This window comes from Thunnus maccoyii, chromosome 11 (genome assembly GCF_910596095.1).
Source record: "Thunnus maccoyii chromosome 11, fThuMac1.1, whole genome shotgun sequence".
Classification (NCBI taxonomy): Eukaryota; Metazoa; Chordata; class Actinopteri; order Scombriformes; family Scombridae; genus Thunnus; species Thunnus maccoyii.
Window position 1 is genome coordinate 29,365,536 of NC_056543.1, and position 13,919 is coordinate 29,379,454.

The 13,919-nt window shown below is 38.3% G+C and overlaps 2 protein-coding genes and 1 long non-coding RNA gene across 3 annotated transcripts in view; 1 reads left to right on the top strand and 2 right to left on the bottom strand.

Annotated features, from left to right (window-relative positions):
• Positions 1 to 1,754, bottom strand: part of LOC121906845 (interleukin-1 receptor type 1-like) — a 34,098-nt gene extending 32,344 nt beyond the window's left edge. Inside the window, exon 1 of the mRNA XM_042426009.1 lies at positions 1,614 to 1,754. The gene's annotated coding sequence lies outside the window, so the exon portion shown is untranslated. The remainder of the gene's footprint in view (positions 1 to 1,613) is intronic.
• LOC121906847 overlaps positions 1 to 13,919 on the top strand; it is a 14,128-nt gene continuing 209 nt past the window's right edge. The window contains exon 1 of the long non-coding RNA XR_006098745.1: positions 1 to 320. This is a non-coding gene — a long non-coding RNA (uncharacterized LOC121906847). The remainder of the gene's footprint in view (positions 321 to 13,919) is intronic.
• The window catches only part of LOC121906846 (interleukin-1 receptor type 1-like), a 23,068-nt gene continuing 20,790 nt past the window's right edge, over positions 11,642 to 13,919 (bottom strand). The window contains exons 10-11 of the mRNA XM_042426010.1: positions 13,604 to 13,810; positions 11,642 to 12,264 (exon numbers count right to left, since the gene is read on the bottom strand). Of these exons, the coding sequence (XP_042281944.1) occupies positions 12,080 to 12,264; positions 13,604 to 13,810 (392 nt within the window). The 3' untranslated portion in view covers positions 11,642 to 12,079. The remainder of the gene's footprint in view (positions 12,265 to 13,603; positions 13,811 to 13,919) is intronic.

Below are 13,919 nucleotides of genomic sequence, written 5' to 3' on the forward strand. Positions count from 1 at the left end.
CACACAGCTGTCCCGGACACGCCTACTCCTGACCCAACCGTGTCATTCACCTTTTTCTGGAGTGATGACGTGGTACGGTAGTAAAAAAAAAAAAAAGATTGCGCAGTACTACGAGAGTATGAATGGCGGCGTCCGGCTTCCTTGTTTTTTCGATTGAAAATCCGCGTTACCTACAACCGCGGTGCTCACGGCAGAATTCTCCAAGCAATGCAATCTTGGATGTCATGCACCTCGTGGAGCTACGGCGGATAATCGTCTGATGTGGAAGGAAACGCACGGACGGCCTTGACTTCACTGAGCAGGACTCACGAGACAAAAAGGTACTCCGGTAAATTAGTGAGAGAGTTTTGTTTTCCTTATGGGTGGGTTTTCTGTTCTTTTTCATGCTGCGATTGAACTCAACTGAATTGACTGTGATTTTCACGCTGAAATTGAACTGAATTGACTGTGGGTCTTCATGCTGCAATTGAACTGAACGGAATTGAACTATTGTTTGAAACGAACTGAACTGAACTGTTTTTCTGATTTGGAAAGAATATTATTTTGAAGAATATTTCGTTTTGGGGGTTATTGAGGGGGAACATTTATTTTTGTTTTGGTTGCACTTGAATCCTTAATACGCTTATTTTTTTGCATTGAGAGATTGCTGTTGTGGTGGTTTATTGTTGTTGGTTCAAACTATATGGTTTGCTTATTGAACGGTGTTTTGGAGGGTTCAAGTGAGTATTGTGTTTGTATGCTCTATACTTGAGTCCTGTGGACGGTTGACTTAACTAAAAAAAATATTGACTCTCAAGGAGAATATTGTTAGGCGTGGACCTAACTGGCACCCCACTCTACTAGTCAAACCATTACGAGTTGAATTGAGCTGTAGATTTGGAAAAACATTCACTAAATCACTCATTCATCGCTTAACAGGTGATGATTAAGTGACATATGTGTTAGTAAGCAGCTGCCTATTTACACACCCAACAGAGACAGAGTTGTTGAGAGTTTGTGGGCCAGAAAACTAAAACAATGAGCTTAAAGAGGCTAAAAAGCTGTGGAGCTGCAGAGATAGACACTTATCTGTAGGTGAGCCCATTCACATTGTACATAGTAAATGTACAGTAGTCATTTGATCCACTGTTGATATAGAAATGTTGATTAGTACAGTTTTAATCACTCTGTACCTGCCATGTGCAGACACTGTGGAAATAACAGATCACTAAACCATTTAACAAAACCCATCACACACAGTCCCTCTTTGAGTATGTTTTCCTCTCCCTCACAGGGCTGTTATTATAACATCATGCAATTAACACTAGTATAATTTTACATAAAAGGTACACTTACAGATGAAGCCACTTGCTCCACTGCAGCCTCAAAAAAGAGACAGCATTTTGAAAATACCAACTTGCTTTTTGCCTATCCAAAAAAGTTTTCAACTCTCAGTAATTACATTTAAATATTTACTCTGGCTAAAAGTAATTCTTTTTCTTGCTTTTATCGTTCAGATCTATGTCAAGTTTCTTTTTTCTACTCTTCAGTTTAGACAAGATTATGTATTTAAAGTATAATGCATATTCAAATAAACATGCAGCAACAGGGTTCAAATTAAAAAGCTTTCTTACCTCATGAAAGAGTTTGTTGAGAGGTGGAGCAGATCCGGTTAGACTGTCTGTGATGTTCTTCTACAGTGATTTTATATCTTCTCTGCTATTGCTCAGCAGTGTTGGTGAGCAGAATCAGCTTGACATGAGCACAAGACAAAAAAGGAAATCAAATTGCACCTCCCACCCTTCTCTCTCTCTCTCTCTCTCTCTCTCTCTCTCTCTCTCTCTCTCTCTCTCTCTCTCTCTCTCTCTCTCTCTCTCTCTCTCTCTCTCTCACCCTCTCTTAACAAAACAGAGAAAAAAAAATCTTATTCTTATTCACAAAGACGTGACTGCTTGTATGTTGCCACAGAGGCTATTTGGTTAAGTATCAAGGTTGAATCAACTGCACAGGGGGTTGAACTTTACATCAAAACTTTATCAGTAGATCATAGTCAAGTTGCAGATATCCCATAGCATGAGGCTGTTCTTGAGCTCAGGGCATACTTTAAACTGGGCAAAGCCATGCATGTTCCCCTAATCCTGTCTGCTTCTGGGATTCCTAAAGATTGGAGACTTCCCAGACTGAATTAATGGAGGACTTTAAAGAAATGAATCCCCGTTATAGATATATGCAAAGTCAGAGAGATGACTGTCAGTGCTTCCCAATGAGAGGACTCATTGGAGGGACTAAGTAGATGAGAGACTAAGAGAGGACTAAGTAGATGATTGAGAGCACTTTTCAATGAGGAAACACACTGAGTGAATGAATGAATGAAAGTGCATCCTAACAGTGCAGCTTATTTTCTGTTTAGCCGTTCAGGTTCAGAACAACAGATATGCATAAAGCTTTGCTCTTTGTTCAAGACTTCTCTTTTGGAAATGTAGGCATTGTCTTTGCGGGTAAACCTTTAATAGTCTGGATACCGATAATCAGTATAACATCAATCTACATTATTACAGTACTCTTTCTTTTGGGATGTTTCCTGGGATGTCACAGAGAGTATATTGCAAGCAAGACACTGCTTTCCTTCTCTACTGCAGCTGCTGGCCTTTGAAACTGCTGAAAGACAGCCCTGGAAATACATACGCACGTAGGGGTGGGGAGGTAGAGTGTTGTATTACCACGGAAAACTCAGTGTGCCAAGTATTGGTCATGTTTTATTTGACTGTGCATGTTCCATAGTGACAAAGGCTGTAATCATGCTTGATACAGGCAGTGCATGAGGTGGCATGAAGGTATGAGATAACTAACACCACCTGTCCATTCAGGTTGGCACAAGAGGTGTGCACCATTTTGTTTGCTGGCTTGTTGGTGAAACATGTGAAAACTCATGTGAAAACTTATGAGTCATGTCATCTGAGTTTGGAAGTCATGACCATAAATGTTAATAAAAACAGTTTGGAAAGGAGTGACGCAGTTTTCTCGGGCAAGGAATAAATCTACAGAATCAATGGATGAGGCACTGTGTGGTCACCAACCAAAGGTCTCCTGTGAGACAAGAAAGCACAAAACTCTGGGGAAGATGCCAAGTTAGTAACATGCATTTATGGTACATGAATGTGTACAGTGGGAGAGGGATGGGAGGAGAGAGAAGCTCAGTGCATCATGGGAAGTCTAGGCAGTCGAGGCCTATAGCAGCATAACTAAGGGCTGGTACAAGGCAAGCCTGGGCTGGCCCTGACTATAAGCAAGAGAAAAACTGCACTCAATGCTTAGTCAACAGTTTAAAACACAAACACAAACTTGGGAGTGATTTTAGACTCTGATTTAAATTTTAATTCTCATTTTAACAAGGTCATTAAAATATAATTTTTTCATCTCAGAAACATTGCCAAAGTCAGACCTTTTTAACTCAGAGAGATGCCCAAATGCTAATTAATGCTTTTATTACTAGCCATTTAGACTATTTTAATTCCCTTTTTACTGGATTACCTAAAAAGAAAATGGATCATATCACCCCACTGTTGAAGACACTGCACTGGCTTCCTGTATCGTTTAGAATTTATTTTAAAGTTCTTTTACTTGTTTATAAAGCTTTAAATAACCTCGCTCCTCCCTACATCAGAGATTTTCTTTCATTTTATACTTAAGTTTGTAGCGATTAGCCATACCTACCGCAGAATGCCCCATCACACACACACACAGCTGTCCCGGACATTACCACTCCTGACCCAACCGTGTCATTCACCTTTTTCTGGAGTGATGACGTGGTACAGTAGTAAAAAAAAAAAGATCGCGCAGTACTACGAGAATATGAATGGCGGCGTCCGGCTTCCTTGTTTTTTCGATTGAAAATCCGCGTTACCTACAACCGCGGTGCTCACGGCAGAGTTCTCCAAGCAATGCAATCTTACAAAAGAAAAGTCCTGAACAAAAAGCAAAGCTTTATGCATATCTGTTGTTCTGAACCTGAACGGCTAAACAGAAAATAAGCTGCGCTGTTAGGATGCACTTTCATTCATTCATTTACTCAGTGTGACTATAAGCCTTATCAAAAAGGAAAGTTTTAAGCCTACTCTTAGATGTAGAGAGGAGGTCTGCCTCCCAGACCCATAGATTATTATAATTAATTAATTAATAGAATAATATAATCATCACTGCACACACAATGGAAAAAGCCAAATATAGTACTGACAACCTAATATGTTGAGAAAGTAGAATCAAAATCGCTGGGGTTTTGCTTCAAGACATTTCACTATTCGTACAAAACACTTAGTCAGTTGTAATTGTTCTGGAGAATAGAGTACATTGTAAAAAAACAGTAAAAACTCTGGCAGCAAAGTTTCCAGATGGATACTGCCAAATTTCAGTAATTGACCATAACACAAAATTACAAAAAATATAGAGCAAGTTTTACAGTCAGAATTGATTAGATTACAGCATATTATTGTTATTGTTGATAAATGTGCATTGAACTGCTGGAAAACGGCTGTTATTCATGTTTTTTATTAAAAACAACTACCTTTCAAGTTAACCACTGTAAATTTAGGGCATTTATTACTTAATTTATGAAACAACCCAGTCTATCTACAGTAATCTCCTATTAAAGTACTGTTTTTTCATGTATAGTAACTAAGAAATTACGTATTAAAATGCAGTAAGTACATAAAATCAATTTACATTAATACAATCAATTTACAGTATTAATCTGTCATTTTAGAGAACTATTATATTAAAAAAAAGTTCACTGGACAGTGGAAAAACAAACATAGTACATCAAAAATAGCTAAATTTCACTGTAAATTTAGGCTATTTAGGAGTTACTTTATGAAATTGACCTATCTACCTACAGTGATTTCCTGTAAGATTATGGTTCTCCAAGTTAAAAAAAAACAAACTTTGACACAATGTATAAATATAGAATATGTACTTTAACAAAAAGGAATTTCTGCACATTTACAGTATTAGTTAGTAATTTTCGAGGATTGTAATGTTAAAAATTTTTTATTGGATAATGTAAGTATTGTATGTCAAAATACATGAACAATAGCTATATTTAAACATAATCTCTGTAAATTTAGGGTATTACACAGTTCTGTTATGGAATTTCCCATTATATCTACAGTGATTCTTTATTAAAATACAGGTTTTACTATGTTCAAAACAAGGAAATAATGTGTAAACATATAATATGTACCCTCAATGAAACAGAAAAGTCTGTGAATTTATGGTCATTTTAGTGTATTGTGAACAAATATAATAAATATTTGTTCACAATACACTAAAATGACCTTTCCTGTAAAATTACCCACCAAAATATACTGATCTTAGACAAAGAGGTCAGATGGTTTGAGTAAGGCTGTTTACTGTATGTCAAACCTTCCCTGAACATAAGAGGAGAATGAAGACAACATTTTACAGTGCTCTGCTAACATCCATGTCCGGGTATTTCTCCCAACTCCTTCTCACCAGTGCAGGTGAGGACATGCATGAGAACAAGACCTCCTCATACTGGTGGGTGGACCCACGGTCACCTGTAGTTTTTTTTTATTTTTTATGTTTATAGACTTAAATCAGTCTGATATCAGTCTTTTCCAAAAAATGTGTTAACTTGACATGTGCATGGGAGCTTACCATAAACCAAAGCAGATAAATACTGGTAATAACGTGGTTTGGAGTGAACATTAAAATCATTGTGAAACTGTGCCTCCTCGAAATAACTGACTGACTACACCATGCAAGTTCACTTAAATATTTTAGTGCTGTTGCTGGTATCAGTGCTTTGGGCTTGGAAGGTAAGTTGGCATGGACCTCACAGATTTCCAATGAAGGGATTTATCAGTCTGATGAAAGATATCTGCATGACATCTGCTGTGTTTTTCTCTGCAGCAGAAGTCTTGAATGACCAGACAGGGAGGAAAAGTTGAAAGCATAGTGACATGCACCCAATGACAGTGACAATGTTCCTGTCCTTATCTTGCATGCAAAAGTAACATCTCAAATGATGATCACTTTTTGATTATATTATTATTGGTCTCATAGCTGTGACAACTTAACTAAGCTTTATTTATACATCACCTTTCATACAAACATGCAGCCCAAAGTGCTTCACATAGCAGGATTAAAACAACAATAAATAAAATTTTGCAGGACTTAAAATTACAACAATAAAACAATGAAGTTTCAAAAATAGAATAAAATAAAATGAATGTCAAAAAAATAAACACTAGGGATAAAATAACATAAAAACCACTCGAGTTTAATATTATATTGTGGAATTTTTATTTGATGGCTCTGTGTAGGGGAAATCGTAGAGTTTGCCACACTAATTTTAGGCTATGGTTTTGCAATCAATAACTTTATTTGAACAGTATAGCCCTACATCTCATAGAAACACCAAGAACATAAAGAAATGGTTTTCCCAGTTCCCAGAACCCATTAAACAACTTTGGGATGAACTGCAACACCAACTCCAAGCCAAGCTTTTTCACCCAACATCAGTGTTGGATCTCACTGATGTTCTTGTGGCTTAATGGGAGCAAATCCCTGCAGCCAGGTTCCACAATCCAGTGGAAACCTTTGTCAGAAAAGTGGAGGCTGCTAAATATTTTTGGCTGGACCAGCCATGGACCAGGCCTATAACCGCAGTTGTCCGTGAGCAAGTGAGTGCCTGAGTGAGTGATGAATTTACACCATTGGTTGGCCGGCCGAGTGTTGGAGTTTCCTCATTGGCCGTTGCTCTTTCAAAATGAATGGGTGCAAGATGATGGAAGCGGAGGACAGACGCTCTCAGCTCTGGTCCTAAATGCAGAGAAGCAATAACTGAACAAAAGAAAGATGCTGTTGGACTGTTAGCTTCATAATCATTTATTAGCTACCGGACTTCACATCCAAGCTAACGCTGTGCGCCCAGCTGAAAGAGCAAAGCGGTAACATTACCCTGCAGTTTTTGTGCAGATTTGCAGTGCAGATTTGCTGACTGGCTGTGTAAGATCAGGATCTGATATGATGTTTACTAAGGTAATACTCCCTCACCTCTACTTCTATACAAATTGCCAACAATTAAGTTAATTTAATGAAAAGACGAGAAGGCTTAGTGCCAAATGTCTTGTGATTCGATTTGTGAAGATGGGGCAGAGATTGGTGTACCCCTAGGTACATATAAGAAGCAATGCAGAACATAATTGCTTTTGATGCAAATAAATTGCTGCACACACTAAACACAACATGATGACAGAGAAAGAAGAAGAACAAGAAGTGGTGTAGGTACGGAAGACAAGATGTGTTAATCCGGAAAGTAAATGTGCCATAATTGCTGCGTTTCTGAAGAGCTGACATGTGTCAACACTTATAAATAGACTAACACATGTCAACCAACAATGACCAACCAACAGTTCACAGGTGTGGGTGCTTTGACAGGCATCATATGCTGCTGGTGTGTGTTTCTCTTTAGGTAGAAACATTTGTCACGAAATGTCCAGTAAGTAAGAATGTTTACAGTATTTGTGTCAAAATTTTAAAAAGTAGACCACAAACAAGATATTACTTCTGTTTGACAAAAATTTGAAAAATACTATTTTTGACTATAAAAAGTGAGAGATGGACAAACAAGATACAAGAACTGTTACAGGATGCATGAAGTCCACTGATATAACATGCAGGAGGAAGTGTAATAAAATGTTTCTCTGAAAGACTGAACAGGAAATGTTTGTGCAAGATTCAGGGAATCTATCAGTAAGGGTAATTCTTATCAGGACAGTGTTTTTTTGTGCTAGAAGAGACTAACTTAAGAAGTCTTTTAGGAACTCAGTTATAATTTAATTTTAAACTATTTAAAACTGAATTCCAAACTAAAAATTCCTCTTTTATTTGTGATGAAACCATAAAGTGTGTGTGTGTTGTCGAAGGTTTGCAATGGTGCAGATGCAGGTTCATGGTGGAAGTACATGATGATATTGTATTCAACGAATGTATCAACAAAATTGCGAGAGAGGGTGTTAAGAGAGGCGGAAAAGTGTGTAATTATTGTTGTAACTATTTGTTGATTCTATGCCTACCCACTGGCTGAATGCTGGTATGACTTTATGATGGAGAAAGGAGACATGATATCCATTCACCAAAAACTGTTGTTTCAAGTTTTTCTATCAGCAGGTCTCAACGAGGGGAGCCACATTCACCTGCTACATGACGTACATTTCCTAGTTTCCTTATCACTCCTGGAGTTGGGAGTGTTCCCCAGAGATAAAGCTGAGCTACTGACATGCAAAGTGCTCCCAAGGGACTTTCCATAACCTGTTGTTCCCCCTCTCCTTTCCACAAAGTTAGGTTGTAAAAAATTGGCAATAAATGAAAAGTGCAAAGCAATAATTGCCTTTGAAGTTCTTCCTTTCACGTTATACGGTGTGCTGTCTCTGTGTTATGGGTGTATAAATAGGTAGAGGTCTGTCTGCAATAACGTGAGTTAATTCATGAACAGTTATTGTAACACTTTAATTTTCTAAAATTAACAGTGTAATAAAAACAAAAACAGGATTTTTAAGCCTCTTTCCACTTTTATTCGAATACAAATACAATTACAAATAATTTTGCTGCCTCAACAAATATAGATACAAATACAAATACTGGTGCCTTATGCACATCCCTACCATCTAGCCATAGTCATGATCCTGTCATACAGGGTCCTCCCACTGTGTATGGACTGAGTGCAGCTGTGGGTCAGGTGGATGTGCAGAACTTGAGATGCTGGTCTGTTCTGAGACAGTCAAAGTAGTCTGACAAAGACAAAAGTATGGTCAAAGAGCCATACACAAGGAGACAAGTAAATACAACAGACACTGTACATCTGAATCACTTCCATTTATGTAAATGGGTATAGAAAATAAACTGATAACTCAGTGTATGACTTGCATTGATTATTAAACTGTCTACATACATGATTATATTCAGACTGTGTAACATACAGTTTTTACAATGACAGTATACAATATTATATGTAATATAATAAAGCAACAGATTTTCAGTTTGAGATATGATATTCATTTAATATAAATATTACCAATACTATTGCCCAATAGCTAATGCTAACCATCATATATGCTATTTGCTGGAAAAGTGATGCCAACATATGATTTGTTGTGTATAACAGGGAATAACTGTAATTACAGTTTAACTTATGAGGTCCATGTTCAACACCTTCACTAACATTAACGCTGCTGCTGCTAAAATTAGCCTTTTGAGTCCGAGTTGCATGGACTAGCTTTCACTTCTTCTTTAGAAGAGGTCAGTTGTAGCCCAGATAGAGCTATGGATCGGGGTCCAGTTCTGTGGGCTTTTTATTGATGAAGTGAAGGAGCAAACACACTCTCTTAGGAGGAGATATTTCAGTCTCAGTCTTAGCCACGCTAGTTCTACATCGCACATGCTCTGCCCTCTAATGGGCTTGTCTATTGGTTTACCCTGCGTGGCTCTGCCTCAGTACCTGAGAGACAATCTTTACACTAGCCACCTAATTGGGGGGTGGCATCTATGCAGCACCCTCAGCCCTATAAAGCCCCAGTGCTCTCGCTGCTCGTCTCCCTTTTTCACTCAGCCACCTTGAGAAGTGATCATCCTATGAACTTCATTCACCTTCCAGTGTTGCAGAAGAATTTACCTTCATCATGTCTGCTAGCAATTCTCACATCTCTTGTGCCTTGCATATGCTGCCGGCTGCCTCTCATGATTCCTGCTTTCTCTGCCTAGGTTGGCAGCACCGGGCTGAGATTGTCTCCGGCACTGCCTGTCTCACGCTGAAAAGCTGAAAGGGAATGTTTTTTAAATTTGGACATAGCTGTTCCCCTAACTGCATCCCAGTTCCTTTCAGAATGTACAGACATGACATTGGTCTGATTCTTGTCATCTCAAAAATGACTATATTTCCCAAGATGTTGAATTATTCCTTTTAAACAAAGGGGCAGAACTTATGGAAGTAATAGGCTAAAGCAACACAAAGCAGAGGCAGAAAAAAACCTTGAAATCTTCAAGCAACTGCAGTCACCCTGCTCCATGAGTGATTCAAACCTGTCCATTGAGAAAACATTGTATTTGAGGAGAGCTGAGGAGAGAAACTGGATTTTATATTGCAAGAGCTATGCCTCCTTTTCCTATAAGTATGAGTTAGTTACTGCATCAACTGATCCCTTGAAATTAATCTGCTATATTTCTGGCAATCGTAATATTTTATTCCATATCCCCTGGTTAGTTATCAACTTCAAGTACTCAACAGTGTGATTAAAATGTCTTTTGGCTTTTGAGCAAAAGACTCACACAATACCTCTCATTATTTATGAGAAATAAATGTTCATAGCAGTGTATTCTGCTGAAAATAGATATAGCTTTGGCTTCTTTTCCTACTCAAGGAATCAGAACCAGTATTATATAGAAACTAAGAATAAATAACTAATATTTGAATTTCAATTTGATTTGACATCATAAAAACAATACCCAACCCCAATCAAGGGTGTTTAATCATCCCTCACATGAGAAACACATTACGCTCAGCAGTTCATTAGGCTCATAAAAACATACAGTAAAAAAAATCAAGCACTTAAATAGGAGAGCATAAGCTTACACTCTAGTCAAGAATGTTGTCCATGTGTGTAGCATAACACAATACATCAAAAGGGAATATAAATATCAGTTTTTTATAAGGACTCTATCTGGAGCAATCTTTAGCAAAATAAAGTCTAAGCTTTCAAATACCATATGTCTAATTATACATCAGGTCTTTAGAAACCCCTACCTCCATTAGAGATGATGTGCCAACTGCAACATAGCCAGGCCTCATATGTATATTGTATGTATGACCATTGTCAGATATTGAGCACATAAAGCAGACAGTAGAACAGAAATGGGGTCAGACATCTGTTGTTGTAGGTTTAATGTTATACTCACACTCTGAATGCATTATTTCTGTTGGAGTTAAAGGACAAAAAGTCAGCTGAAAGTTTGCTGAAATTCATCAAGGTTCTCTGCTCCATGACTGTGCAGATAACTGTGCTCTTCACATTTCGTTTTGATCATTATCTAACTCTTGAAAACAGAGTTGAGCAGTTTTCAAGAAGTTTCTTCTGTTGTTTTACTGAACCTCTCTGGCCCTGTTTACACCTGGTATTAACATGCGTCTCGGGTGATCCGTTCACAAGTGGACATCTTTAAGTGTGTCTGTTTACACCTGGCATTAACATGCATCTCCACATGCGTCCTGAGTGACCACATGTGATCGGATCTCACTTCCCCGCTCTATATGCAAATAAACACGGACATCATTTCCGTTTTCAAAGACCAAATTCGTTTGTTATTCATCCAAAGCTGTGTTCAACTTGTTTGATAACAGGATAAATATTTAGGATATAATTAAATATTCCGCGTCGGGAGAGATAGAGAGAGATGCAGCGATCTCCCCGCAGCTGCATCTCTCCATTCAGAGACACCGTGTGCATTTAAGCATAAGATACAACAGCATAACTTCATTGATTATGCTAATGTTGATTAATGTTCTGTATTCTTCTACACATCCAGTAGGTCAGCTGTTACACACATAGTCCAGGTTCATACAGTGAAACTGTTTGGAGTAAAGCAGTCATCATCCTGATAAATCCTGAGCTCATTATGTTTAGCAGCGCAGCAAAACTAAAAACTGTCGTCATCAATTTGACAGGACAGAGCAAACTATCCAGCTACGTTTAGCTTCTGAAATATTTTTTTAGACAGACAAGCGAAAAATTAATGGTTAAATTTCTATTCTAACTGTCGATTTGAAGAGGGAAACTGGTTAGGTTGTTTATCCTGACTGTTATCAAACAAGTTGAACAGCCTTGGACAGAGGGTCCTGTGTCTAATCTGCCGAAAAATAGAGGACGTCAGTTGAGTAGGTGGTCCTTCAATGTCAGGGCCAAAGAAGTTGAGGTCTCGTTTCCATGTGTTGAGAATAGAGGTGCTTCCAAGAAACAAGCACATTTGTTTCCTGACAACCAAGCATCCATGCTGGGTCCGATCAGTATCAATCAGTTTTTAACTTGGTTTATACAACAGTCTGATGAGTCCCTGCAGGCACTGAAGGCATGTGGTACCTCAGATTCTTCCAGAAGTGTCTGTTTGAGTTGAGTTTGTGGGTTCCAAGAGAGGTTGTCTTCCACTTCAGAGCTCCTTGTTTCCTCTTTATAAAGTGCAAAGACTCTGGTAGGTGACTGTAATCCACCGGACCATCTGGTAGAATAGAACAGAATGGTGACCATATATTACAACAAACATATTGAGTGTATTAACACATGTATTGTATCAAACCTTGACAATCATTAGTAAAAACCATTTTAGCATGTTTCCCAGTGGCATGTTTCACAGCTTCTGGCCTTCCAGTTGTTAGTGCTCAACTTTGACTTTTAGTGTAACAAGCAAGTTTATCCCCACACTTGCAGCCCCATGTAACTTGTAACACACCAGAAGACAAAAGTGTTAGACTGATGATAAATGCACAGAGCTTTGCTATTTTTAAATCCTTACTACTAGTGGTGCAAAAAGGTTAAAGTTTGCCCCAAATATTGCTAAATATTGTAATATAAATCAAAGGGTTTATTCTCTACACAGATTTTTCCTCAGACTCACCATGTCAGGCTCAGCTCTATGTGGTCAAAATCTATCTAGAATTATGACCTTAGACTTAAATTTGATGTTTTTAAGTATGCTAGTAACATTGCTCTATAAGGATGGCAATGTGGGTCTGTCAGCTGGTCAGTCCTTCACTTTGCTCCAGACTAAAATATCTCTGCAACTATTGGATAGATGAATTTTGTTACAGGCATTCATGTCCCCCTCAGAATAGATTATCATCACTTTATAGCCTTATAGAGTCACTAGCATGACTGGAGACTCTTAGTTTTGTGAAACATAAAAAATGTCACAGCTGTAAGCTATCAGATTGGTCAGTAGTGACTGATTCCCAGAAGTTTCTTCAAACCTTTTGGGGATTTGCTCTGACACATCTGGGATACATAGTGCTGACTATAAGTTACTGTATCTATGAACAGAAGGAGATCAAACTTTCTTGTTAAAAAAAATTATGAAAGCTGGAAATCATATTAGAGTCTTCACAGATCCACTCAGATCCTAATAAGTGAGACCTGACCCCTGGACTCGAGTGGAGCCATATCCAAACTATATTCATTCTTACTAGGTCGAGTCAGGGTCATGTTCTATTGGGTCTGTGATGTATGTCTAATAACCAAGTGGATCCAAAAGTAAAAGTTAAAGTACATTGATTCTTAAAACACGTGTTTGTCATTATTTTGGACCACTGCTAATCATCAATAGCAAATCCTGCTGCTGTCAGTGCTGGTGTTCTCTCTGTATTTGTGTCCTTCATGAAGAATGTTTGAAAATTTTGGAACCATAAAGACCTCAGCTTGAGATGTCTGCAAAACACCATCCATTTGTGCCAGTGGGGTGACTACATTAGCCTAGATTGCTAAGTTTGGACTTAACTTCTCAGATGTGCGATCATATGCTCACTTATTGAAATGCATCCTCATGAGTCTGAGTCTGTCCTTACCTATTTCCACGAGAATCACTCGTGGTTCGTTCTGAGTCAAAGCGTCATGAAGGCCAACTTTCTGCTCATAGCACAGCTGGTTTTGGTCATTATGTATGGGACATGCCTCCTCTGTTTTGCCATCAGTAGAGGATTTTGCCTCGGCTGACAAGATGATTATAAGTCTGCGGCATCTCTGCACGGTAGACGCAATGAGATCATGCATTGCTGTAAGAGATTAAGCACAGGAAACAAATCATTACTGCAAGGTAAAACAGGAGCAGGACTACACCTCAACCACACCACTTCTGGCATTCCTATAAATACCAACCTAACC